The sequence below is a fragment of the Eublepharis macularius genome, chromosome 4, assembly GCF_028583425.1.
Source record: "Eublepharis macularius isolate TG4126 chromosome 4, MPM_Emac_v1.0, whole genome shotgun sequence".
Taxonomy (NCBI): Eukaryota; Metazoa; Chordata; class Lepidosauria; order Squamata; family Eublepharidae; genus Eublepharis; species Eublepharis macularius.
Window position 1 is genome coordinate 166,180,404 of NC_072793.1, and position 27,769 is coordinate 166,208,172.

General features: G+C 45.7%; 1 protein-coding gene across 1 annotated transcript; it reads left to right on the forward strand.

The window, feature by feature from the left end:
* Window positions 1–296: 296 nt before the first annotated feature.
* LOC129329372 (zinc finger protein 34-like) lies at window positions 297–26,794 on the forward strand. The gene is made up of 9 exons (XM_054978914.1): window positions 297–425; window positions 3,077–3,160; window positions 3,257–3,386; window positions 10,653–10,844; window positions 13,820–14,551; window positions 16,307–16,942; window positions 20,642–20,866; window positions 22,896–23,086; window positions 25,128–26,794. The coding sequence occupies exons 2-9, from the start codon at window positions 3,086–3,088 to the stop codon at window positions 25,134–25,136; spliced, it is 2,190 nt and encodes a 729-aa protein (XP_054834889.1). The 5' UTR covers window positions 297–425; window positions 3,077–3,085; the 3' UTR covers window positions 25,137–26,794.
* The last annotated feature ends 975 nt before the right edge of the window (window positions 26,795–27,769 follow it).

The window sequence follows — 27,769 nt, forward strand, 5'->3', positions numbered from 1 at the left end:
CCGGGTTAATACATCTGCGCAGCGTGATAAGCGGCAATTCTGCAATTTTTCGCCAGATGGCCCCGGTTTGTTGCTCCGCAAAGGGCCGTCCTTCCCCCAAATTGCTGCCTTTTCTCGTCTCTGTTCTGCGACCCGGAGGGGCTGAGCTTCCTAGAGCAGATGCCGCAAGATCCGGTCAGCGGCGTCTATGGAGATGGAAAGCCTCGGCTCTCGGGTGCTCTTGTCGCCCCGGCTGTAGGGGGGGCTCTGGCTGCGGGAGGGGCGTGGAGGGTGGGCGGGATCCGCTTGCAGTCGCCCCCTCCCGCCGCACCTTGCAGTACCTCCGAAAGAGCTTTGGCGGCTCTGCCAGCAACCTTTGGGGAAGTTGCCCCCCAAGCCCCTAGTTTCATGCGCCTGCCGGGGGGGAAGAGCAGCGCTCCGAAAAGGTAACCCCGTCGTGGGATCATTGCGGGAGAAGCATTTTAGCAGTGGGGCGGGCAGGGAAAGGAGAAAAAGAAAAACCAGTTAGCAAGGAGAGCGGTTGCCTTCTTAAAGTGGAGTCCCTGGCGGGGCTGGTAGAAAGGGGACAGGATCCGGGCCAGTCGATGAGGTTGCGGGGCGGCGCTAGAGTAGACGTGGAGAAAAAGGTGCGAGAGAGATCCGGGGCGGAGAGGAAAGACATGAGAACAAAATACGATTTTTAGAACACACAGTAGAAAAGAAGGCACTTCCTTGGGGGAATGAAAGGTGCTGTTTAATTGGGAGGCTCGTTGGAAGAATTGTCCTTGTTGTACAGGATGCCTTGCGGAGATGCATGGGCAGAAATAAACAGGTCCCTGTCCACAAGGAGCCTGCAGTCTAAAATGTCTTGAATAGTTAAGCTGGTGGCTGGCAGCCTAAATTTTATGCAGTGGGTGCTCTAGCGTGGCTGGGATTTGTGGCCTGGAGATGCTTCCTTATTTACTTGCTCCATTTATACCCCACCGTTCTCCCCAATGAGCACCCAAAACAGCATTCTCCCCTCCTCTGTTTTATCCTCACAGTAACCCTGTGAGGTAGATAAGGCTGAGAGGGTCTTGACTGCCCCAGGGTCTCACAACGAGTCTCCATGGCAGATTGGGGATTTGAACCTGGGTCTCCCATATCCTAGTCCAATGCGTCAACCCCTGCAGCACACCTGGCTCCTCCGCAATCAGATGTGTGTGGAAGCTGGTTGCGTTTACTTGTTCAGGAAGGAAAGGGCAGCTGAATGATGGTGGATGGTGCAATGGTCAGGGCGTTTGAGAGACCCAGGTTTAAACCCCTGCTCTGCAATGAAGTTTGCTGTGTGCCTGTGGGCCAGTCACTCTCCGCGTAACCTACCTCACAAGACTGTGTGAGGATAAAATATGGAAAGGAGCCTAGATGTGCTCCTCCACTGATAGAAAACTGCATGTGATATGAACTTCTGGGCCTGTTGACATCTGCAGTGCTTGCTCAGTTTCCGCAAATCAATATACCCTCATATAAAAGAGCCGAAAGAGAGCTGTAATGGGGTAAAACGAAAGCGCCCCAAATCACATGTGAATTTCTATGCACAGCAGAAGGCAACGTGTAACCCCAGTTTTCATCACTTGAACTCTCAGATCCCTGCCTGGTGATTCCAGCTGCAAAGCTGTACACACACACTGCCTTCCACTGTGTATGTGTGATCTTTGGCTGAGTTCAGACATCATGATCAATCTTGCTTTGATTCAGCCCGTGTCTTGTGGCACTAAACCTGGATTTCAAAGTAGGCATTGTTGTCGTTTGTTAACCTCTGTTTGTGCTCATTGTATTTGGCTGTGATATCTGAATTGACAAATGGTTGTTTGTTGTACAACATCCCCTTGCACCGCTGTATACAGACAGCATAGGATTTCCTACCCCAAGGTAGGTCCTGGAGATCTCCCAGACTGCAGTTCTCCTGGAGAAAATGGTAGCCCTGAAGGATGGATTCTGATATTAGATCACGCCAAGGTCCCTCCTTTCCCCAAACTCTGCCCTCTCCAGGCTTCACCCCTAAGTATCCAGGAATTTCCCAACCCAGTGTTGACAACTCTAGACTTATAATATACATTACCTTGGACTGATTGTCCTGTGATTCTGTAACCCTAGTCCGATTGCACTGTTAATTGGTTGGTGAATGCTTTCTGATTGCAACTGATTGCTATTACAGATAAGCAGGGCTTTTTTTCAGGGGGAACGCGGTGGAAGGGAGTTCCGGAACTTCTTGAAAATGGTCACATGGCTGGTGGCCCCGCCCCCTGATCTCCAGACAGAGGGGAGTTGAGATTGCCCTCCGCGCCGCTCAGCGGCGTGGAGGGCAATCTAAACTCCCCTCTGTCTGGAGATCAGGGGGCGGGGCCACCAGCCATGTGACCATTTTCGCCAAGGGCAACCCACTGAGTTCCACCACCTCTTTTCCCAGAAAAAAAGCCCTGCCTAGTTGTATATTCTGTAACCCACCTCGAGTCTTGGCAAGAAAGGCAGATAATAGCTCAAATAACTAAAGAAATAGAATTTGCCCTGCTGGGAGCTGGAAAGGGAACCAGAGGCAAGGGAACCAGAGGCATTGTTTCCTAGAACTGGAAAAGTTTGTTGCCCAAACAACAGTTTACTGTGATGTTTGCACACTGCCTGTGCTGGATCATAGGCCCCTTGTGCTAGCCTGTGTTAACTGCATCCACATCCATGCTCTCAAACACTGGTTGCAACTCCCAAAGTAGGAGTTATGTTAGGAAAGTGATATGGGAGGCGGGGGGATTGTAAATAGTTACAGGCTGCACAGAACTGCTCAGTTGCCTAGAAATGTAAGAACTTGACCTGGTAGGATCAAGAGGGTTTTATGCAATTTGCATTGTGTTCTGTTACTTTTAAGAAAAGAAAATGTTGGTTTTCTTCTTGTGGGTCAGGGTGTGTGTGTGTATGTGTACTTACAAATGGGAATGAAGGAACTGTGTGTGTGGCGGGGGCGGGGGTGGAGAGAAAACTGAAGGCCAAGGAACAGTTTGTGAAAGAGATTTTTAAACACCGAATGCAAGAACCCCTTCTGATGTCCCCCTTTTCTCCCTGACAGATTGGCAAAATGATGTGTGTGTTTGTCATTGGAACATTCCCTCCCCCTGGGGGAAGAGAGATGATGGCAGCGGAGCCAACTCAGGTAGAGGACGGACTGGGGGAAACAACCACGCATGGCTTAAAAGAAAGGGGGTAGGAATAGGGATTGAACCTGCTCTTTGTTTTCTCTTTCTCCTAGGCACCGCCATTCTCCTTTGAAGAGGTGGCTGTATACTTCACGGAAGAGGAATGGGCACTTCTTGATACGGAGCAAAGAGACTTGTACTGGGATGTTATGCAGGAGAATTATGAAAACGTGGCTTCCCTGGGTAAGAAGCTTGCTTGTCTTTTGGTTAGTTTTGCCCGTGACACTTCTGAAGCCAGGTAGTATATGGTTCGCTCTGGCTGTAGTCATGGCTAGTTGGAGACATCATCTCAAGGTCCACTGTGGGAGAAAAATGGGATTTTTAATGCCAAAAATACAAAGGTATTCCCTTAAAAAATGGGAATGTAATGTTTTTAGATATGGTACGGTGTTTGATTAGAGTGCTGGACAAGGACCCGAGTTCAAATCCCTTCTTGCTAAGTAACTCCCTTGGATGTCCATGGGTAGGCACTTTCTTTCCTCCTAAACTTTAGTTCCTAATACCTCTAATTAGATACTGCTGGGAAACAGACCTTTCTCCCTGAGCTGTTGCTGGTCAGAGGAGGCCCTCTTAAATGGCCAGTGGAATTAATTGATATAAAGGCGGTTCACAGGGGGAGTATTTTTGTTTTGGAGGAGCTGTGGCTCAATGGGTAAATTTGCAGTCTAGGCCCAGTCCTTGGCATCTCCAAGTAAATAATTTTAGGGGGAAGGGATTGAGGAAGAGCTTTTCCTACCCAAAACCCCAGAGATGTACTGCTGGTCATAACTAGACAATACCAGAGTTGACAGACCAGTGGCCTGGCCCTTTCTAAAACAGGAGTGTACCGTAAGCTGCAAATTGAAAACCTCACCTGAACCCACAATATGTGACAAGCATACAATTATATTGTCTGTCGTTATTTTGCATCATGCACAGCACGGGCAAGAGACCTTTTTTGGGGGCTCCTTGTTTGGAATTAGAGGCTGTCTTTAAAATTACAAACGGTCTGAATGAAAAGGACAATGTAGGAACATTCTGAAGACGTTTTGCTTAAAATGGAGGTTGGCTGGCAGTCCGTCTCTGTGTCATGTGTTAATTCCCTTTTGATGTATTATACGTTCATTCTGTCCATTTTTCTACTTTATTCTGTTATGTTTATACATTTATTATTGGTACATCGAACATTGTTTATAACTGTATGCTTGTCACATTTTTTCCAAAATGTGAGTTCAGGCGGTGTTTTCAGTTTGTAGTTTACAATACAGTTCTATTTTTTTAAATATACAATCTTGTATTTTTGTGCCTTGTTCCTGTGTTCCTTGATGGTGTTCTGCTTAGTTTTCCTTGTCTTTTTTGAAGGCAACTTTCTGTTTGTTTATTATTTATTTCATTTTTAAAAAATTGTACTCTGCCTTTCTACTCTCATAATGGCCACAAGATAGTTAACAGATTTAAAAGCTCACAAAATAAAACCACATTTTAAAAATCAGTAAAATCAACAAAACCACATCATTAAAGCAATTAAAAACAGAGCTAAAATGCATACAAAAACCATAAAAACAACAATTAAAACATTGGACAAAAAGGAGGGCTCGCTAAGTGTCCACCAGATGAAACAAAGAAGTCTTTACCCCTTGGCAGAAGATGGCAATAGAATGCAGTAGACAAGTTTCCCTGGGGTGCTACTGCTGAGAAAGTCCTCCCCTGGGTTGCCACCTACCTATCCTCAGAAGGCAGCGGCACCTGAAGTGGGCCCCCAAAGATAACTGTAGTAGTCATGTTGGTTTATAAGGTTCATGGGTCCCAAACCATATGTATGTTGATGGCTTGTCTCTGGCTTCTCGGATTTCAGAAAGCATTGCTTAGCAACTGGTTAGGATTATACCTTTTTGGTCTCCACAAAGCAGCTTACATTGTTCTCCTCTCCTCAATTTTATCCTCACAATGGCCCTGTGAGGTAGACTAGTCTGAGAATGACTGGCTGGCCCACAGGCACCCAGCAAGCTTCCATGGCAGAATGGGGTTCATATCTGGGTCTCCCAAGTCCTACTCTAACTACTACACTGGTTTGGCTTCCCAGTGTATCACCCTGGGTTCCTTGAAGGGAAGACAAGATAAAAATTAGATAGAAACCTACCTATTTTTTTCTCCTTTACAGACAGTTGATATTCTTAGCTAGCTACATTCTAACATTGATACTACATGCCATAAGTCCAGATTTTGATACAAAGTATTTCTCAGTTCTAAGATTTTTCTCTAATCTTAAGAGAAGGGGGGGGGGAAGTTAACTATCTGTAAACTCCAAAAATGCATGCTGTCCTCCCTTCTTTTAACTGTTCTGCTACTGTGTAGATCTGTTGCTATAAGTATGCTCCTACTAAGTAGTTTCCACATTGTTTAACATGTCATGTCGAATTGCTTATGTTTCAGCATTGTATCAGCTCTGTATTGGATTTCTGCTATTGTATTTTTTATTGAACGCCCTAGCCGTTTTTCTTACTGATGTACACTGTGTAATCTGCCTTGAGTCTCAGAGAGAAAGGCAGACTATAAATAACAATAACAACAATTTAAATAATGTTGGGTTCCTGACTAGATTCTTGTATGCAAACTCATCCAAGTATAATCTTATGTGGATTTGGGTGTCTAGTCTATACTGGTAGGGCTGGGTGTGTTTTCACTGTTTGTGTGCAGAATTTAATATTATGTAAATAATATCATCCTAACGTATCATCCCCAAACCCCTTTTCCATTTTTTTTTTTGAGAGAGAGAGAGAGAGAGTTAAAAAAATTAAGTTTCTAGCCCTGAATATTGTAAAGACAAGTGATAGCTCATAAGACCTGGTAGAATTGGAACCAATAAGCAGGTATATATGCAAATTAAGTATGTTTGCCTATATACCTGCTGTTCTGATTATATTTGTATGGTTTATACAAGTTGCTGAGTTAACAGCTTGGGACTGAATCCTGGTTAATTTTTAGTGAAGACCATACTCAACCAAGCCTAGAGATGGTATTTGTACATGGCAGACCTTTAGTAAAAGCATAGTTACCCATGGAATGGAACGTGGTGTTTTTGGCAACTCTGTTCCTTTTATCCAAGGCAATGTCTTAGACGGCCTGTGTCCACTTATTATGGGCCTCAACAGGGCAAGAGCAAGTGGTTAGCACTACAGCTCTACACAGAGAATGAACCGGAAAGAAGCGATGCTCCTATCTGAAACTATGCTGCCTTCTTTTTCTCATGCCTAGCATTAAGGTCACGACCAGTAACACCGCTACCATCCCACCAATTCAAATGGATGACGCACCGGGGAGAAGGGCAAACTCAGCGTGAGATGTCACTGCAAACCTTGTGTTGTGCAAAATCCCCTTTACGCACTGCAGCTTGTTTTCTATATGCAGAGAACTGCACGTGGGGCTTTTTTAAACACAAGAGTGGTCAAAGATGTGAGCCCCTACACTGCACTGGGCAATCATTAGTCACGCAACCTAGACACAGGCTTGCTGCTTCCTCAGCGGTTTGTGAGAAGCATGTACTCCCGCCTCAAATGCTTCTGTTCACTGGAGCTCTCGGGCAAGTGTTTTCTTTCAGCCCTTGGCAATAAGCCTCACATTTGCCTCAGGGAGATGAATGGCTCTTTTTCTCAAATGCTGAGGCAGAGTTAGCTGGAGTGTGTCTGGGCAGGGAAGCTGTGCAAACAAGCCATCTCTGCAATGTCATTGTCTGTTTGCTGAATTGCAAAGCCAGGTGGAAACAGCTCCTCTTTCTAGTTTCTAGGTTGGGAGTTAAAACACACACAAACAAACCATTGAATTATAATTTAACATCTCCAAACATCCTTCACTTGTACTTTTTACATCTCTGTCCCTCCGATAAGCAGTTATAGCAGGGAACACCAATCATCAGGTTGAGGGGCAGTGTGTGAATCTTGTAAATACGTCTGCAGATAAATGGATTGCTTTTCCAAGAACACCTACAGGCATAGGTCAGATGTAGTAGCAAGCTATGAATTGGGGTAACTTGAACAAGATTTGCAGGTGCTTTGAGCTCGCTCGTATGCAGCCCTGCTTCTCTCTTCCTATCGTGTGCGGTAAGATAATTAGTTCCCTCTTTCACAACAAACCATAGTTAGCGTGCCATCTGAACTGGCAAAGAATACTTAGTGCTTTGACAGGAAACCAGGGTTCCAAACTTGAATCAAACAACTGGAACCCTCATTTGCAGGAGAAATGCCATGGTATGCAGCCATGGTTTGCTGGTTCAAATGCAGTAATGACCTCGAGTTTGTTGTGGAAGTGGAACAAATGAAGGAGGAAGGTGGGAACAGGAGTCTCATGAGCGACATCCAGGCTGCAATCAGCTCTCGGGGTAAGCTGCAGTGTGCTGCAATGAGCACCAGTGTGGCTTCTTCCTTGTGCTAATATTTTACCCTATGTGACATAGAGAGCTTTGACCTATGAAAGTGGATGCCCTGGAAATCTAGTTGGACTTTAAAGTGCTACTGGACCCAAATCTTGTTCTTCTACTACAGACCAACCTGAAACTTTCTCCTCCCTTGTTCCTCTCCTTCCTTTTTTGAGCTGAGCCTGACTAAGGATTCCTGGTCTGAGACAAGCTCTGGTTCCCTTTAGCAGGAGCTTGGATGTGTTGGAGTTAGAACCCCAGACATTACAGCAAGGAAACCCACTCTGACTCAGATGGGTGCCTATATTTGTATGTCATGGGGAACCAGGGTTAGTTTCTAACTAGGAATCTATAGTAGCGCCCTGTACAAGGAAGGAGGAGCCAGGGGAGCATGCAAACATGAGAATAAAGTTGTGCTTGTGCTTGTTGCAGCAAACTGTGGCTTAGCAGGACAACTGAATGCCACCACAACCTCATTCTCCTAGTAGCAAACAATGGTTTGGTGTTATGTCTGAACATGGATTGAAGCCTTCAGGAGGGGCATTACGCATCCTTCCACCATTTGTACCAGGCAAGTATGGAATTTAGCATGTGTTAGGGTAGGATCTTAGCTAGCTTCCTGGGACTCTCAGCTCTCATTTTCTGAAGAGAGGAGTGTGAAGCCTCCAGGGTCAGGGGCTTTTTCTCCTGGGATACTCCATCTTCTTCCAGTCTCACCAACAGTGCTCAGACATGAGGAGCAGCTGAGGTTCTCCTTTAATCGTATAAATCAGTTTTGACAGGAAAACTCAGGTCTTATCACTCACATTAAGAACAAGTGGGCCATGTGCCAGTCACTGCCTCCACTTGCCTCAGCGAAGACTCCCAGGTTTCCCTCATGCGTGGCTCCTTGAGTGTCTGCTTGCGGCTGCTCCACCCTTACTGCAAATTTAGGCCCTGAGACAGCTACGCCACAGTCTTTGGTGCCATGGCTGAGTGTTTTCAGCACCAGGAATGCCTTTTCCCCTTTGCTGTAGGGAGGGCCTGGTCACCTCAGACTGTGGAAACCCCATGCTTTCTGTCAGTGCTCACAGGCTGAAAAATTCTCCCTTGTTTGTTTGTCTTAGTAGCCAAAGTATTTTCTCTCAGGGTCGTCTGCTTATGCAACTTCCTTATGCCATCAGGCCATAGGGCTGTCGCCCAGTTGTTTAATTTTGCATGCAAAAGGCCCTAGATTCAATCCGTGGCATCTCCATTTAAAAAAGACCAAGTCGGAGGAGATGTGAAAGACCCCTCCTTGAGACCCTGGAGGGTTGGTCAGAATAGACAGTGCTGACCTTGATAGACTAACAACAACCTGACTGAGGAGAAGGCACCTTCCTATATTTAACTAGCTCAGTATTGTCTATTCTGACTGGTCATTCTCGACGGTCTAAATTAGCAGACCATGATTTGAGCTAATTAGAATCTGAACTGACAACCTAGAGTGACAGACATCACCCTGTACCCAGAGGACACTGAGCTCGTGGACAGGTGTGAGTTGTGAGCAACTCTAAATGAGGTTTTGCCTGTTGTACGTTTGGAAATCCAAGCCATGGGTTCAGTTTTAATCTTTATTTGCTTAAAAGATTTGCTTAAAAGAGAGAGATTATCAAGAATAAAGTTTTAAACACTAAGGTTAAAAAAAGTTAGTCTTTACCACAAGAATTTTATTTATATGAATGAGGTGAGTTCCTCATTTATAACCGATGGCTGTGCTGAGTGAACTTGTATCATTCTGGAGGAAAGACCACAAGAATGTCAGGTACCAGCTGGATATTAGGAAGAACTTTTTCACGGTCAGAGTAGTTCAAAAGTGGAATCAGCTGCCTAGGGAGGTGGTGAGCTCCTCTTCACGGACAGTTTTCAAGAAGAGGCTGGATTTGTCAGAGATGCTTTAGGCTGATCCTGCAGAGGGCAGGGGGTTGGACTAGAAGGTCTGTACAGTCCCTTCCAACTCTGTGATTCTATGACCTGCTGTGCCTTTGTCATGTATCAGATTGCAATGAGTAGCTTTCCTGTGTGGATCATAACATTTGCAAAAGGGAACTCACCCAGGGCTATGGTGTGTGTGCGCGCATGAGCATGCACACACATGCATGCACAAACCTGGAGTAATTCTGTTACAAGGGGGAAATAAACATTCAACAGTTTGGGTTACCTATCAGCCCATGATAACTGTGGGAAATTTATTTTTTTTAAAAAAAAGATCATCTGGAAGTGGGAAAAAGCAGTTGGGTGGGAGAGTCAGGGAGGATGGAAGAAAGGAAGCAGTGGGAAGGAGGGGACAAATGGGATCTGGGAAGTTGGGCATGAGGGAAAAACAGAAGCAGGAACTTGTATGTACCAATAATCTATACATAATTTTCTCTAATGGGGCAAATGGCTGGGACCATTTTAGGTCAAAAGTGGCATGGGGAAGACTTAAGGCCCCATGTGCCATGCCCCCAGTTTATTTATTTGGAGTTTTTTGTTTGTTCTTATATCCTGCTTTTCTTCCTGATCGTGGACACAAAGTGTCTTTTCACATCATTCTCCCTTACTCCACTTAATCCTCACAACAACCACCTCTTGAAAGCTTATACCCTGGAAATCTTGTTGGTCTTTAACATGCTAGTGCCTAGAATGTAGTTCAACAACAATCTTGTGAAGGTAGGTTAGGCTGAGAGATTGTGACATGCCCGGGGTCGCCTGTCAGACTTTCAAGGTTGAGCAGGAGATTCGAACCTGTTATCCCAGGTCTTAGTTCAACACTCTAATCACTACACCTCACCTGCCTTTGAATGGACCTTCTTACACAGCAGGGAATTAAATTCCACATGGAACTCCTAGTGTACGTCTGGTACGACAGGACATGGAGCAGACCCATAAATTTTGTAACGCATAGTTAGGCCACAAGTCATTTTACCTGTGTATTGCTAATCATATCTTTGTAGTAAAGCCTGAGGAGAACTTACAGAATATATGAAATTGGTTGCTGACCCCACTTACTGCAATCAGATCGTCTTAATAGATTTTTCTTTTTTCATTGCGTGGTGTAGCTGTTCCTATACCAAAACCTGAGTTGATCTCCCGGTTGGAGCGAGGGGAAGGGCCATGGATCCCAAATCCCCCAGCTGTGGATGAGAAGAAGCCATGGATCTCAAATCCCTATATGTCCGAGGAAAAGAAGCCATGGATCCTAAATCCCCATCCTTCAGAGGAAAAAAAGATCCCCGTAAATATATGTGAAGGTAAGAGAGGAGTTATTGTGGGTTTTTACAAACCAAATTCCTTTGGTGTTGTTTTTGGTGAAACCAATACTCTATAATAATAATAATAGCATTAGCATGTTATGCTACGATATTAATGCTCACATTTATACAACAATTACCATTTCACAAAATTTGTATCAAGAAACCAATATAATTATTGTCCCATGAAAGACTTAAGGTGGGGGGAGGTGCAGTTTTCCTAAGGTCACCACCTTTCAGTTTGTGACTGAGGTAAACTCGAAATGGGGGCCTCATGGCATTACATACAGCCACTGTTCTCTATAGTTTAATTTGTTCTGTCTCTTCGAACAGAACCGAGTGTACTAGCCTTCTAGGAATAATTGAGAGGGTGGGGTAGGGAGTTGGCAGGGGAGAATCAACAGGTGAGAGGCATTGTATCCTTTTTCTCCCCTGTTGATTTCCCCATGCAAATTCCTTTCTTAGGGTTGCTAATTCCTGGTTGGGAAATTCCTGGAGATTTGAGGGCTGGAGTGTGGGGAGGGCAGGGTTTCGGGAGGCACCTCAGCTGAGTATAATACCATAGAGTCCATCCTCCAAAGCAGCCCTTTTCTCCAGGGGAACTGATCTCTGTTGTCTAGAGATCAGCGGTAATTCAGGGACATCTCCAAGCCCCCACCTAGAGATTGGCAACCCTATTTGTCTCATAGTCCTTCTTTCTTCAGGCCTTCAATAGATTTTATCAGCTGGGGTCTTTGGATATCAGGCCTGTAGTCAAAATATTTGGGTCTGGGGAACCTGAACGTGGTCTTTGTAGTTCAATGAATAACAACAACAACAACAACATTTGATTTATATACCGCCCTTCAGGACAACTTAATTCCCACTCAGAGCAGTTTACAAAGTATGTCATTATTATCCCCACAACAAAACACCCAGTGAGGTGGGTGGGGCTGAGAGAGCTCCAGAGAACTGTGAGTAGGCCAAGGTCACCCAGCTGGCTTCAAGTGGAGGAGTGGGGAATCAAACCCAGCTCTCCAGATTAGAGTCCCGTGCTCTTAACCACTACACCAAACTGGCTCAAACAGATGAGAAGCTTGTTGAAGTGGCCAAAGGAATAATTGCAAGGCAGGACCCCCACAGGCCACCTTATAGGAATGGGTCTGCTGGAAATAGACTTTGTTGATAAAATATCTACCTGGGAAAATGGGCGCTTGTAGGGCAGAACTGTGCCCAGAGAAGTCTTAAGCACTCCTTTCTCTAGTGTGCCAATAATTCCCCCCTTTGAATGCCTGATGCAGGGAAAGGGAAGTAATGCATTTTTGAGGTAAACTTAAAGCTCTGCCCTCTCTGAGCTTCTGAAAGAAATAATTATTGTTGTCAATAATAATTACGCCACTCTGACAGCCAAACTAGACAGTGCTTGAAAAGGCATGTGGGGGGAGGGAACGAGATTGCCTGGTCCCACTGGATCCCAAATTCTTTTTTAAAATGGTGTCAGCAGCCTCAGATTGGACCATAACATCTAAGTTGGCTCTCAGTGTACTCAGAGGTTCTGACCTGAGTAAGAAATGCAGATCTCTGCTCCACAGAGCTTGCAATCTAAAGTTAGACTGGGGATGGGAAAGAAAGAGGCAAGAAACAAAGGGGGATCAGAACTTGTGTGGTGCAGAACTGGAATAGGACTGGCCAAAGCATCCCCAGCTCTGTTGTACTGTTGGTCCTTCTCTGTCTCTCAGCATAAACTACCTCACAGGGTTGTTGTGAGGATACCAATGGAGGAAGGGAAGCGCCGTAGAGGAAGGGTGGGATACAGATGTGACAAACGTTGACAGTAAGGGTGGAATGTGAGCTGAACTGATGCATATACTGAGCTTTGTTTCACGTGGAGACGAGTAGTGATGGGTTCAGTCTAAGGAGCTTGGATTGTGCAGCTTGTTAGGGGAGCATAAGAAGTTCCTATGTGCAGAAAACAAACTGCAGGCTTGGGGAGGGGAAAGGGGAAGTTGTGGAGAGGTTCATTGGCTTCCCAGCAATCCCATTTGAGCATGCAGAGAATCCTTAACTGGGGAAGGGCTCCCTGTGGGAATCTAATGGCCATGACCAGAGAAATGAAGGATGGAAATGAGGGATTCTGGGTGCCAAAGAGGCCCCTCTTGAAACGCGTGAGCTGCTTCTGTGGAATCCCCGGATGGAGAGTACGCAAATTGTATTAATTTTGAACGCATCCCACTCTTCTTTGTCCGTAAAGGGGAATGGGTTTGAAGGGGATGTGCAGAATGTAGAATTTTGCACTTAGGTGCAGGGCTGGTGTAGTGGTTGGGCGAATGAGCTGTGTTCCAGGAGGTCTTTTGTTCAAGTTGCCTGTAACAGATTTGCTAGGTGGCCTGAGACACAAGCTATCCTTTTCCAGCCTCAACCCCACACCTGCAGTATGGGGGCACAGGCTAGTATAAGAATCTGCGTTCAGTGGAGGTCACCCTTTTGTTTCTGCATGGGTCACTTTCATGACTGGGCTTGCTGACTGGGAAAAAGAACCACCAGAGTAATGAGTCATGCAGAGATGCGACAGGCCAGCCTCCTTTAAAGGGTGAGGTAATTCTGCTACATCTCAGCATTAGGTGTGGCTAGATAATTCAGTCTGATGCATCACAAAGATCTAGGTATTTAATTATGTTTTTATCCCACACTCTCTGTGTAACTCATGTCTCTCCTCCTCCAGTTTATCCTCAGAATATCACTGCAAAGTAGGTTGGGCTCAGATAAAGTGACTGTCCCAAAGTCATCCAGTGAGCTTCATGGCCAACAGGGACTTGACCTTGCTTCTCCTAGTCCTAGTCCAATGCCCTAACCAGTACACCAGGACGTTCCCTTCATATTATTTTGAATGCTTCTGTTAAATCAGAATCTTTAGGACTGGGCAGGTTAGAAATCTAAAATAAATGTGCTTGTGGAATTATTTTTTAAAAATACCCTTTCATTTTTCTCCCTTCCAGGCTCTCTCTTACCCTTTTCCCACCTCTGTTCCACAGAGATCACAGGGAATAATATTTCTCTGGATTCTTCATCTATCCCAGCAAGTGAGGTCATAGTAAGGGAGATCAAGGAGGAGACACCTGAAGAGGAAACCCCCAAACAAGCAGAGCCCCAGTGGACTTTACTGGGATCGCCCACAGGGAATGCTGGCCTGAACCCTGAGACCCGGTGTGGCTTGCAGAGGCAGTGGGAGATGCAGGCAGGGAACATGTGGCGAGAACCTTCCCGCCACCTGAGGGCTGCGAACTCCAAGAGGAGCATGTTCCATGTGGGGCGGAAGAAGCTTATGTGTCCGGAGTGTGACCGGTGGTTCCACTGCAAATCGGAGTTTTTGCTGCACTGGAGGACACACACAGGGGAAAAACCCTACGAATGCCTTGCTTGTGGGAAGAGGTTCATCCAGAGTTCCCACCTGAGTGCCCACCGACGTATTCACACAGGAGAGAAGCCGTATGAGTGCCCCAAGTGTGGGCGGAGCTTCAACCGCCGCTCCACCCTGACTGAGCACCTGAGAATCCACACAGGTGAGAAGCCGTACAAATGCCTTGAGTGTGGGGAGAGCTTCCGTTGGAGGCCATACCTTACCAAGCACCAGAGGATCCACATGGGGAATGCTGCCTATAAAGGTCTGGACAATGGAGAAGCCATGTTTGAGAACTCATCCCTGGCTGACCGTCAGGGAATCCACACAGGTGAGCAGGTTTTCGTTCTTCAGTTGTAATTCCAGTTGCAACAGACCAAAGGCCTATCTGGTCCAATATCCTATTTCCAACAGTGGATTGTCAGGAATCTCCCAAAATGGGCAAGAACAAGTTTGATTTAGTGGTTAGTCTAGGATTTGGGAAATCTGAGTTCAAATCCCCACTGACACGGAAGCTTTCTCTCTCTCCTTTATTTATTTACTTATTTAATTTATATCCCACTTTTCTCCACAATGGAGGCCTAAAGTGGCTTACAGCATTCTTCATATCTGAAGAAGTGAGCGGTGACTTACGAAAGCTCATACTTTGCCACAAATTTTGTTAGTCTTATAGGTGCTACTGGACTCTTGCTCTTTTCAACATTCTTCGTGCCTCTGTTTTATCCTCACAGCAACTCTGTGAGGTAGGATAGCCAGAGAGTGCAAGTGGCCCAAGTTCACCCAGCAAGTTTCTGTGGCAGAGCGTAAGGATGCCAGGCAACTCTCAAGAGACTTCACTTCAGGAGTAAAAGTTCTTTATTGATAAGATGTCCGTTTCATACACTTACACCATCCTTGCTAGCACTGGCGACTACAGACAAGTATCACGCAGGTTCCCCAAGGCTGCTCCTAATTCCCCCCTTGTCTCCTAACAGTCCTCTAACTCTGCATTCAGGAAAACAGGCTGTGTGATTCATGGACTGCTCAAGGTCAAGCAGGCTTCCAGGCTCGGGAGAGATTACAACAGGAACAAACACTTTCCATTCCCAGTTTCCGACCCCGGGTTCAAATATCAGAAACACCCAGATGAACACCATCAGCTTCAGCTGCAGGGGGGTATTAAATATGACAGATGATCCTGAGCACCTGACACAGAGTGGCAGTTTAAATCAGGGTCTGACCCTCTTATCCAGTTTTTCATTCAGACCATATGAAGACCTTGCAGTGTTGGCCAGACTGGGAAATTCCTGGAGATTTGGGAGTGAAGCCTGGGGGTGGTGGGGCTTAAGAAGGGGAGGGACCTCAGCAGGGGCTAATACCATAGAGAGTTCACCCTCCAAAGTAACCATTTCTTCCAGGGAAACATCTCTGTAGTCTGGAGATCCATTGTAATTATGGGAGATCTCTAGGCCCCCACTGGAGGATGGCAACCCTAGGCAGCGGTGCATATTATCATTAAATTTCGTAAGCAGAGCGAACATATACAACTCTATTATGTAATAAATCCAACTTGATTTCTCTGTTAGAATCCATAATTATATCACATTAACATAATGTTTGTTTTATGTACATTTATTTGGCTTGGAGCGATATGTAAACTGGCTTTCCAGGTTGCAATATTTTTGTTTTGTGTCCTACAGTACTGAGATGCACACAACTAGGAATGGGATGGGAATAGCAGACAAAAATAACCAGCTTTCTTCCAGTCATAGCTCTAGAATTTGGGTTAATGAGTGCAATCACCAAAAAGGTCACAAGAGACACAAGGATGTACTTCCACAACAAACAGACTCGCGGAACTCTCTGCCACAAGATCTGGCTGTGACTGTTAGTTTTATGTAGCTTTTTAAAAGGGCTGGACAAATTCATAGAATTCTTACCAATCACGTAACTGGTCAGGGGACATGATCTGGAATTAGATGGATCAGTGGTCTGACTCGGTATACAACTGCTCCATTTGTTCATTGTTTTAAGTAACAAATGGCTTGCGACTTTTCCGGACGTATTTGCCAGGCATTCGCTGTCTATTTTTCTCTCTGTCCCCCAGCAGCAGGCGTTGCCATGGGGAGGGGAAAGGCAGAGGCTAGTCTCCAGCATGCTGGGTCAGGCGATCTTCAGGGGTCTGTGAATAACCCAGAGCCTTCCGACCCCAAGCAAGTTGTGAATGGTCAGCCATTGGAGAGGCCTATCAAGACCGAGGCAGAGCTGGCCCCGGACGGAAATGATGTGACCGATGTCAGCCAGATCAAGATCATCCAGGTGGAAAAGAAGCACGTGTGCCATGAGTGTGGGAAAGCCTTCCAGTACAAGTTTGAACTGGTGAAGCATCACCGGACCCACACAGGAGAGAAGCCGTTCGAATGCCTGGCCTGCGGGAAACGTTTCTTCCAGAGCACGCACCTCAACGCACACCTGCGCATCCACACGGGGGAGAAGCCTTACGAGTGCCCCAAGTGTGGGCGGAGCTTCAACCGCCGCTCCACCCTGACCGAGCACCTGAGGATTCACACGGGGGAGAAGCCGTACAAGTGCCTCCAGTGCGGGGAGAGCTTCCGCTGGAGGCCGTACCTGACCAAGCACCAGAGGGTCCACATGGGGGACAACACCTACAAGTACTTTGAGAACGGAGAGAGTCTCTATGACAGTGCTGCTTTCCCTGAGCCTCCAGAAGGAATCCACCCAGGTGAGGGAAACAAAATCTTTAATGCATCCTGAAAAATTAGGATTGGTGCTTTGTAGTGCTTGGCGCTGAATAATAATGCTTTGCCCAGCAAGAACTTTGCATCTTCATAGAATCATAGGGTCAGAGGGACCTCTAGGGTCATCTAGTCCAACCCCCTGCAAAATGCAGGAAATTCAGTTATCTCACCCCACTCACACACCCAGTGACCCTTACTGCATGTCCAGAAGATGACAAAACACTGTCAGGATCCCTAGTTAAACTGGCCTGTGGAAATTGCTATCTGACCCCAAGGTGGCAATCAGCCTTACCCTGAACATGTAAGAAGGGTCCATGAGAACTAAGCACAGATGTAACCCATTCTGCCCTCCCCCTCATGATCTGCCCAAGTTCACAGAATCAGCGTTACTGTCAGATGGCCTTCTAGCCTCTGCTTAAAAACGTCCAAAGAAGGAGAGCCCGCAACCTCCCAAGGAAGCCTGTTCCACTGAGGGACTGCTCTGTCAGGAAGTTCTTCCTAATGTTTAGCCAAAAACACTTTTGATTTAATTTCAGCCTGTTGGTTCTGGTCCGACCTTCTGGGGCAGCAGAAAACAACTCTACCCCATCCTCTATATGACAGCCCTTCAAGTACTTGAAGATGGTTATCATATCACCTCTCAGTTGTCTTCTCTCCAAGCTAAATATACTGAGCTCCTTCAACCTTTTCTCATAGGACTTGATCTCCAGAACCCTCACCATCTTCGTTGCCCTCCTCTGGACTCATTCCAGCTTATCTATATCCTTCTTAAATTGTGATGCCCAAAACTGAACACAATACTCTCGATAAGGTCTAACCAGAGCAGAGTAGAGCAATGCCATCACTTTGGGTGATCTGGACATTATACTGTTGATACAGGCCAAAATCACATTTGCCTTTTTAGCTACCACATCACACTGCTGACTCATGTTCAGTGTATGGTCTACTAAGACCCTTAGATCTTTTTTGCACGTACTACTGTCAAGACAAGTTTCCTCCATCCCATAATTATGCATTTGATTTTTCCTACCTAAATGCAGAACTTTGCATTTATCTTTGTTGACATTCATTTTATTTGTTTTAGCCCAGTTTTCCAGCCTGTCAAGATCATCCTGTATCTTAACTCCGTCTTCTTTTTTTAAAAAAAAAAATTTATTGGATGGGTTCACAAACATACACAGAAATCATTAACATTATCTACCCCATACCAATTTCCCCATCCTTCCCCCCCCCCTTTTCTAGTGACTCCCAGCAGTTTTCCATACCCAACTTAATCTAAAAGGTATATCATATAGATTCTTAAAGTCTATACTGTATATCTATATTATGCCTACTAATCAAATCTCTTTACTCATCTTAACTATCTACACTTACTATATTGCTTATCTTAATAAAAATATAAAAATTATATAAGTATATAATAAGTACTACTAAATATACTAACTAAAAAAAGATACATATATATGTGTAACATACTATTCCTTAAATAACTATTACTATAACACTATAACTCCATACTAATCCAATAAAATACAATAAAATATACCCCTTTTTGACCTTAAGTAAGTTTCTATCTCCCCTTTAATTCTCCAAAGACCACAGTTTCTTCATGTCCCACTTTTTCTCCACATATTTCTTGAATTTTTCCCAGCTTAATGTATATTCCAGTTCTTCTTGTTCTTTCAATTTCCTTGTTAATTTGTCCATTTAACTCCGTCTTCTACCATATTTGCAACCCCTCCCAATTTAGTATCATCTGCAGATTTAATAAGCATTCTCTTTATTCCTTCATCCAAAACATTTATAAAAATGTTGAACAGAGCAGGTCTTGGGACCAATCCCTGAGGAATTCCACTTATCACTCTTCTCCAAGAGGATGAGGAACCATTAAATAGCACTCTTTGGGTGTGATCTGTCAGCCAGCTATAGATCCACCTAATAGTAAAAGGATCCAAATCACATTTTACCAACTTGTTGACAAGGATATTATGTGGAACCTTATCAAAAGCCTTACTGAAATTGAGATACACTATGTCTACAGCATTCCCCTGATCTAGCAAGGTAGTAACTTTCTCAAAAAAAGAGATAAGGTTAGTCTGACAAGACTTGTTCTTGAGAAACCCGTGCTGGCTCTTAGTAATCACATCTATCCTTTATAAATGCTCAAGGACTGACTGATGATTTGTTCTAAAACTTTTCCAGGTATAGACATCAAGCTGATGGGTCAGTAGTTACCCAGCTTGCTGCACCGAAATCTGCTCTCTGAGACTGCACGCTTTTGAGCAGATTTCATCACTTTATTCACTGATTCAAACACATGCAATTAACTAAAATGTTATCCATATTTTGATCCTAATGATCACTGTATCAAAGAGCCAACAGCAGGCCTCTGTGTGGTTAGGAAAATCTGTACAATGGGGCCAGATGCAGCTACCCTTTGGAGGTTCTATAAACCTGGGGGAATCTTAGTTTTCTTCCCTCCCCTAATTTTAGGGGGAGGGGGGTAACCAAAGAAGATGGTTTTATTCAGGACAGCGTTTGATCAGTGAGGTAGTTAGTTTTATTGCTAGCCTTAAATTGTGATTTTAAATTGGGGGTTTAAAATGTTTTTATGTATGTGTGGTTTACATTGTAATCCACCTTGAGTGCCATCAGGTAGAAAAAGGCAGCTAATCAATGTGCTTGTATAGATGTCACCACTCCCTGGACAGAATTCAAGCAGGGTTTTTGGTTGCCCTAACGGCCCAGTGGTTGGCCAGCGGATGGTGGGAAGGGCATGAGGTGAGCTGGTGAAGAAGGGAGGGATGGGGCCGGAGTCAGTGTTGTGTGAAGAAAGGATCTGGAGGCTAGAGAGAAGGGGGAGAGGGAAAATGGGATTTTAGCCCATTTAGCCCTGGCTTCAACTAGGAACACTCTCCCAACGGAGATCCAGGCCCCGTGGGACCTTTTACGGTTCCGCAGGGCCTGCAAGGCGGAGATGTTCCACCAGGCCTTTGACTAGGGGCCAGCTTTTTTTTTCGCCCTCCTGAACGCCTCACCCTCCTTTTACAGCTGCTCTTGAGTTACGTCATGGTGGTGCCAGGGCTTATGACGATTTTGCAGTTGCCGATCTGTCTGATGGTGCCTTAATTTTAATATGTTAATAAGGTTTTATTGTATTTTAACAGTGTATTTGTTGGACGCCGCCCTGAGCCCGCTTGCGAGAAGGGCAGGGTATAAGTTGAATAAAAGAAATAAAAGAAATAAATAATAGCCTCCCTCCCTTCTGAGCCCTCACCAGGTTCCCGCTGTATTTACTGCCCGTAAAACATTTGGGGAAGAGAAATGCTGCAAAATACCCAGGAAGAAAGACCACACCACTGGATCTGTAATCTGAATGATTACACCAGAGGATGGATAACCAGTATGGTATAGTGGTTAGAGTGTCAGACTAGGATCTGGGAGACCCAGATTTGAATCCCCATTGTACCGGGCGACTTTTGGCCAGTCACCTCCTCAACCGAACCTACCCCACAGGATTGTTGTGAAGATAAAACAGAGGACAGGAGAACAATATATGCTGCTTTGGGACCCCACCGGGGGGAAAAGGCAGAGCATAAATGAAACCCATAAATAAAATCCAACTACTGTCCTATTTTCATTTAATCTCTCTTTTTTCCTTTTTCCCCTTTGTACCCTGCTAGAATATCTGGTTTCTACGCCTGACATGCTCTCTCATACAGAACTGCGGGAACAGCCATGGCTGCCAGACAAACGACGATCCAAGGCAAGGCAGGGCCTCGGAAGCAGCTCTGAAGCTGAAGGACTGTTAGAGCCGTCCCAGGGTCCACCTGAGGGGGAGCCAGAGCATGCGGACTCACCTCAAGGCCTCTCCCCAGCTCATGATGGAATCGGAGCCAGTGAGTCTTGTAAGTCATCCTCTTGGAACCTCTTTGGGGTCTGTCATTCCAGACCACTGGTGGGTGCTCATGTGATTGAACGGATGCTGCTCCTTACCAAAGAAAGAAAAGAGAAATCTCCTCACAGAAAACTCGTGTGCCAGGGGAAAGGGTTCTGAAGTGTGATGGCTGCGTGTCACCACTCACACAGGGGTCTCTGGGACCTTTTACAATTTAAGCGCCAAACAGCTCTGAAAATTCAGACGAAGGGATCGAGTGCAAGAAAGCCCGTGTAAGAAAGCCCATTTGTATAACTGAAAATATACAACTTATCATTGATTATGTCCCGTTTAGTAATCATTTTTTTCCTTCTCATAGAAGTGAATGGCAATTGTTTTTTTCTGTGGGAGAAAAGGAGGAGGGAGACCCATTTGGGAAGAGGCTAGGCTTGCTCCTAGAGAGAAGCCCTTGTCTCCCAGGGTGCTTCATCTTGTGGTACAACCCCCCTCCCTCCCAGTATGCCCGAGCATGGCTTCCGCATTCTCTCATAAGAACCTGAGATGAGCCCTGCTGGCTCGGACTGGTGGTCCATCTGGTCCAGCATGCTGCCTCACACAGCGGCTGGCCAGTTGCCCTAAAGGGCCAATTAACAGGGCTTAGAGGTTGAGGCCCTGATGTCGCCCCCTAATGATCTCTCCTAGTACTGGCAACATCCAGAAACCAGTGGGAGAACACTTCAGTCTACCAGGACATTCCATCAAGGACTTAAAAGTCACCGTAGTTCAACAGAAACATTTCAAAAACAAAATCCGAGGGGAAGCTGCTGAATTGGAATTCATATGTAAATTTGACTCAGTCAGACTTGGATTGAATAGAGACTATGAATGGTTATCTCATTACTGAAAGTAAACTGCCTACAGGCGTTCTATTCAGATTCTGCCATGGAGGGTAGGGGTCACACCCAGCCTGGATTGTGCATTCCACCTCTTTCATGAACTTATTTACATGACCCTTACTCCCTGCACCCTCTTCCCCCTCCCCTCACCACCTATATATCTCTGGCCAGTTTCTTCATACCCTCCATGCATCTGACAAAGAGAGCTGTGGCTCTCGAAAGCTTATGCTACAGTAAAGTTGGTTAGTCTTAAAGGTGCTACTGGACTCTTTGCTATTTTCCTAGTGCTGGCACTCAGAGTTTTGCTGCCTCTGTATATGGAGGGTCCCTTTAGTCACCATGGCCTGTAGCCATTGATGGGCCTCTCCTCCTTGACCCCCTTGTAAATCCCCCTTGTAAATCTATCTATACCATCACTACATCTGCAGCAAATTCAACATTTTAACGTCTCATTGAGTAAAGACATACTTACTTGTGTCTGACCTGAACCTGTTACCTAACAGCTTCACTGGATGCCCCAAGTTCTAGTATTATGGAAAAGGGATACAAAGCTCTCTTTAGCCACTTTCTCTGCGGCATACTCAATACCTTCAGCTGGAGGGATGTTGCCTTCTTCCCCCTCTTTGATAGTACTCAAAAACACAGAGGGATCCCGCTCTGTCAAGGTCCGTCTCTTAAGCACGAGCAAGCATTGATTAAAAATCTACCAACAGTCTGGTGCAGGTATTTAGAGTGTGCCCTGGGGCCCTGCTCGCTCCCCTCCATTCTTCACTTCCTGCCCTCCTGTGTGCCCGTTTGCCACCACGCACCTGTCTGTCCTTCCCTTACCCACTCGCTCATGAGCTTCACCACTACCCACACTTCTGGCCACATGTACACTCTTCCTCTAGCACTAGGTAGTGCATGAAGCCAAGAGTGTAGGTAGTGGGACGGCTTGCAAGTGAGCAAGGGAGGGCAGAGGAAAAGTGCCTGGAGGCCTCTCTGGAAGGGGCAGCTGCCCCATAATGGGCGATGCTGATGCCAGCCCTGTCAGCAAAGGAATGGGTGGGCAGAAGCCATAACATGCACATATGTGTGTATGTGATTATTGTTGTTAGTCTTCACATCCTGCTTCTGAGATGATAGGTTTGGTCCCCTAGTCTGACTTCTCTCTCTTTTTACTAGGTGATAGCATGGTAACCGAACACCCGGAAGAAGATCCTCAGCCAAGAAGCCCTGAGCTAGAAGAACTCAACAATGTGTTACCAGGCAGATCACCAGGAGATCTTCCTCCAAAGCCCAGGGGCGTCCCTGAAAGTGGACTTGGATCAGTGGAAGCCCCAGCAAAGGAATTAGAGGAATTTGCTCAGTGTGGGGTAGGGCTGGTCCCGAGAATCAGCTTTCTGTTTGAAAGAAAGCACGTTCCTTGTCCTTATGGCTATAATCTAGTGTTTGGGGCCAATTTTTCCCTAATCAGTCCTGTGCATGACCTGTTGCGTCAACATTGCCCTGGGAATGATGTCATTCCTGGCATGATGGAGAAATGTACCAGAGCACGCCGGAGCAGGCTGCGGGGTTCTTAGGCCTATTCTCACGCCTTTTCCCTCAGCCGTCCAGGTGAGAGGGGGCAGAGCCTGGGAGCGGGGTACCCCCGCCTCCACTGGGAGGATGGTAACCCCATTTTTGATAAGAATACGAATTGCCTGCCCTTAACTCAACAGGATATGTAGGCCGTGAAAATGCCTTTCCAGGCATTCATCCAGAGGGCCAGGACTGCTGCCAGCCATCTTCTCTGAAGGGAGAAGTGACATTTCCAAATAGGGCCAGATCACCCCCTACCTCCAAGCCAATTCATATGCAGGGACAGGGAGCAGCAGTGTCACAGCTGGAGAAGAATGAGTCTCTCTAGTCTGGAGACATTTTCTGCTTTTGCTTTTAAGTTAAGCATTGTCTTTGGCTCAGAGTCAGGGGGGGAATTTAAAAATGCTTTTTAAAAAAGCTCATTTTACAAAAAATAGGCGATCCAAAGGAAATGATGAGGCTAGTCAGGCCATCTATGTTTATCCTCCTGTTTTTACAGGGAGCTCAGGGGGGCCTCTGTGGTTCCCATTTTGAAACATTTTATCTTCCCAACAACCTTTTGGGGTAGAGTAGGCTGAGAGAGAATGTGATGCGCCCATGGTCACTTGGTGAACTTTACAGGAAACCTCCCAGATCCTATTCTGACATTTACACCCAGTGATTCCCAGTGTAGCACCCACCGATCTAAAAGATCTGGTCCTGGCTTTCGTCTAGTTCACTGGAACAGAAAGCGCTTCAGAAGAGGCCAGGAGGCATCACCTTTCCATCTGAACTTGGAGCATCCATTTGGAGAGCTTTCAAACGAAAATGCTTGGCTTGAAACTTCTCAACATAATTGCCTCCCCCCTCATGGCAGCCATTTTGTGATTCGACCTGCCTCCTGTGGCAGCCATTTTGCAGCTCTCTTAAAATTCCAAAAACACCCGCAGGTTCATTGAGGTTGGGGTCCCCTGCTTTAACCCCTGTACTGATCTCAGTCCCAGCAGTTATGGTTTCTAATAGATACAGCATGTGAGGAAGAGCTAGGGCAGACCAAGGCTCAGCCAGAGGAAAGAATATTATTTCCACTCAGTTCCTAGTTCTCTCTCTAACCATAGAGATTCATGAAACTTCTGTCTCTTCATCATCCTCCCTTTCCTCACAGGACAGGCATGTGGGTAGCTCATTGGGCCAAATTCCACTGTATCCCATGAGATTCTGGTCCAGTTGTTAGGATTTCTGATCCTTGGCCCAGTCAAGACTTGTCAGGTGTGTGTGTGTGTTAGGGTTGCCAGCTCCAAGTTGGGAAATTCCTGGAGATCTGGGGAGTGAAACCTGGAGAAAGTGGGGTTTGAAGAGCGAAAGGACCTGGCATGGCATAATTCCATAGAATCCACCCCCCAAAATAGCCATTTTCTCCAGGTGAACTGATCTCTGTGGCCTGGAGACCAGTTGTAATTCCAGGAGATCTCCAGCCACTACCTGGAGGCTGGCAACCCTAGTGTGTGTGGGGGGGACTTGTACCTCCCTGGCACCTTTGTAGGAAAACTCCTCAGGTGTAGTCTGAAGGAACCTTTCTGAAGCTTGTGGGGATCTGGGTCTGGTCAGAGTCTAGCTGGGAAGCCTTCTTGGAAACCCCCATGTACCTCACCTTGAATTCCATAGAGGAGTGCTGTAAATAAATAGCTTCCGAGAACCCTTCCCATGAGGGCAGCTCTATCAATGTAGAATGCAGGCTTAAACGTTCCACAGGACTCCCGTTCAAAAAAGCTTCTCTTTCTGACAAGTTCAGGGCACAGTATCTATTTTTCTCGTTGACAAACGTCCACCACCTAAACTTTGCTTGTTTTCTCCTAGATGGCTTAAAAATCCCAGCTCTGCCCTTGACGCTGTTGGAGCCGCTGAAGGAGCAAGTGTTTGGAGGATGGTATGCCCCACCCGACCAATTAGTCCAGAAAGAAATAAAGGAAGCCTTCAGAGTTCACCTTGCAAGCAATCTCTTTTGAAAAAAAAACTTGGAAAAAAACCCACAAAACAATGTTCGCACTCTTTCGCCAGTATTAATGGCTGTTTGCCCATCTAACCTGTATGACACAGGGAAAAAGGGGGTTCCTTAGCTAAATATTAACACTTCAAGGGCCGCATTTATTTTTTTAAAACGATTTGTATCCATTAATGTGCATGTCACCTAGGAATATGCTAATATTATCACCAGAGGTCTGAGAAAGTTGTCATTACGGTTAAGAATTTATCCTGAGAGAGAGCAGTGGTTTAGATTTCGAGAGCGTAGATGTTTCAGGCTTTGTGTATTTTGCTGTTCTGCAGTTGGATTGCACAAGCACACAAGCTGAGAGAATTCAGCTTCCTTGAAGAACTTGGGCTTATCAAGGTTCTAGCCCTTAAAGAGATGCGTGAAATCTGAAAAGCCAGTGGGTTGGGTAGGATTACCAGTGGTCCATGCGATGGGAATCGAGGCCTGCTATCTGCCTAAACTCCTGAGTAGGAAAAGCAGAGTGAATTATGCAAATGAATGAATAGATGCAAATGTGTTAAAGTTGCATACTGTATTTAGGCTGCAGAATTCAGCTTTAGGGTGAGAGGCAGGGCTGCTGAGAAGCAGGGGACTAGGGCCACAAAATTGTGGGGAGGGCAAGGTCACCGGGGGCAAGGGCTGGGCAAAGTGCTGCTTGGAAATCACGATGGCCTATTTGGCCAAATTTTGTGTATGTGTTTCTGAATGCTAAGGAGAGCCTAGCAAGAAATTCGGGGGTGGGGGTGGGTTGTGACCACTCTCAGTAGCCCTGTGGGAAGGCAGACTTTGGCTACTTTGCTGTATTATTTTGGTATATTTAAAGAATGAGGGGGTGTCAAATAGATTTGAAAGGGGTTCATATTAACCTCTTGAAAGTCTTTTTCCCAGGTTGGGATAGATTTATCCACCAAGACCATCAACACTGCCTTGAATTGCTTGTTTCTTGAGGGCTTTTTCGTTACTTTCAGTTTTTCTGACGAAGACTTGATTCTCGTGATCATGTTTCCCATGGTAAATTTTTCTTATTATGTAGCCTTGCATTTCCATGGGATCGTTTAGTGTTTCGTACATCCCTGTATGCAGGGGGTTTTTTTCTGGGAAAAGAGGTGGCGGAACTCTCAAGAGGGAAATGGGGAAGAAACACAAGGGAGTCTTTGAAATCATATTATTTTCATGCCGAGTATTTTCAAGAGGTGCTGGAACTCTGTTTCCCCACGTTCCCCCTGAAAAAAAGCCCTGCCTGTATGGCAAGAACTGAGTCTTGCCTCATCCTGTCAACTTGAGTATTTTTTTAACAGCTGTCCAAGATTGATCTCAACCCTTGCCACTTGGGGGTGCCTTCGGAAGAAGCTCTTACCATGCAGAAATGATGGCAAACGTCACACTGTGGTGAAATTTACCATCAGAAGCAAACACGAGAATCAGGCCTAAGGTATTTTGCAATAGTCGAAGAAGTGAAATCGATTTTAAAACTAACACGACAAAATATAGCTCAGTGACCATTGTGATGAGCAGCTAATGTTGTTCTTTTTATTGATTTCTTCCTTTTGTTATACTGTGTGTATGCGTTCGCACACAGATATGCTGTTGTTAGAACTCGTTTATCCATAAGTTACGTAGCAGCCCACACTTGGTGGGAAAAAAGGTAGGTTACATGGATTGGATCCTTTGAACATATGGATTATCAGTTGTTTAACAATTTTAATCCCCCCCCTTTTTTTTGCAAGGAAGGGGGTTAAATATTCATTTTGAAATTGTTTTAACTCATTTAATATCAAGTCTGTCGGTTTGACGTTCAGAATCATGACGGGAAAGAAACCAGTGGTTTGAGAAAAGCGTGTTAGGAGACAGACGAAAGGATTCCAAACATGCGCTTTCAATTTCTGCACTGAAGTGAGTCACAGAATCTTTCGAGTGGTCAGTGGACAAAAAACAGACTCGTTTGTATGTAGTAAAGTGTTCTACCCTACACCATCCATTATGAACACAAAACCAGCAAGATCTGCTAGCCCCCACAGGCGACCTAAGTGTATCTTTGTGGTCAGGATTACCCAGGAATGCAAAAAAATAGGAACTTACTATTTAAACAAAAGACCCCCTTCCCCCCCCCCCATTGGCTTGATGAGGATTGAGCAAGCAGCACCAGGAGGCCTGAAAGGCTGAGAAGAGTGGAGGGTCACTTAAGGGGAGAGGAGCCAGATGACAGATGTGAACAGGACGGCTTCTGCAAAGTGCTGTAGATGGAAGTCTTAGAGAGCAACCCTAAGGAGCATCCAATGAAGGATTAAGTGGGGCTTGCTCTCAGAAACATGCTTTAGGGTTGTGCTTTTAAGTTCTGAACTTGCACAACTCGTGGCCCATTAAGCCATCTCTTCTGCCCCGCAGCTGCAATTAGCTGTGATGGCTAAGTGGAACCTCCACCTTCAGAGGCAATATATCTTCCGGTACCAGATGCCCGGAACCAGGG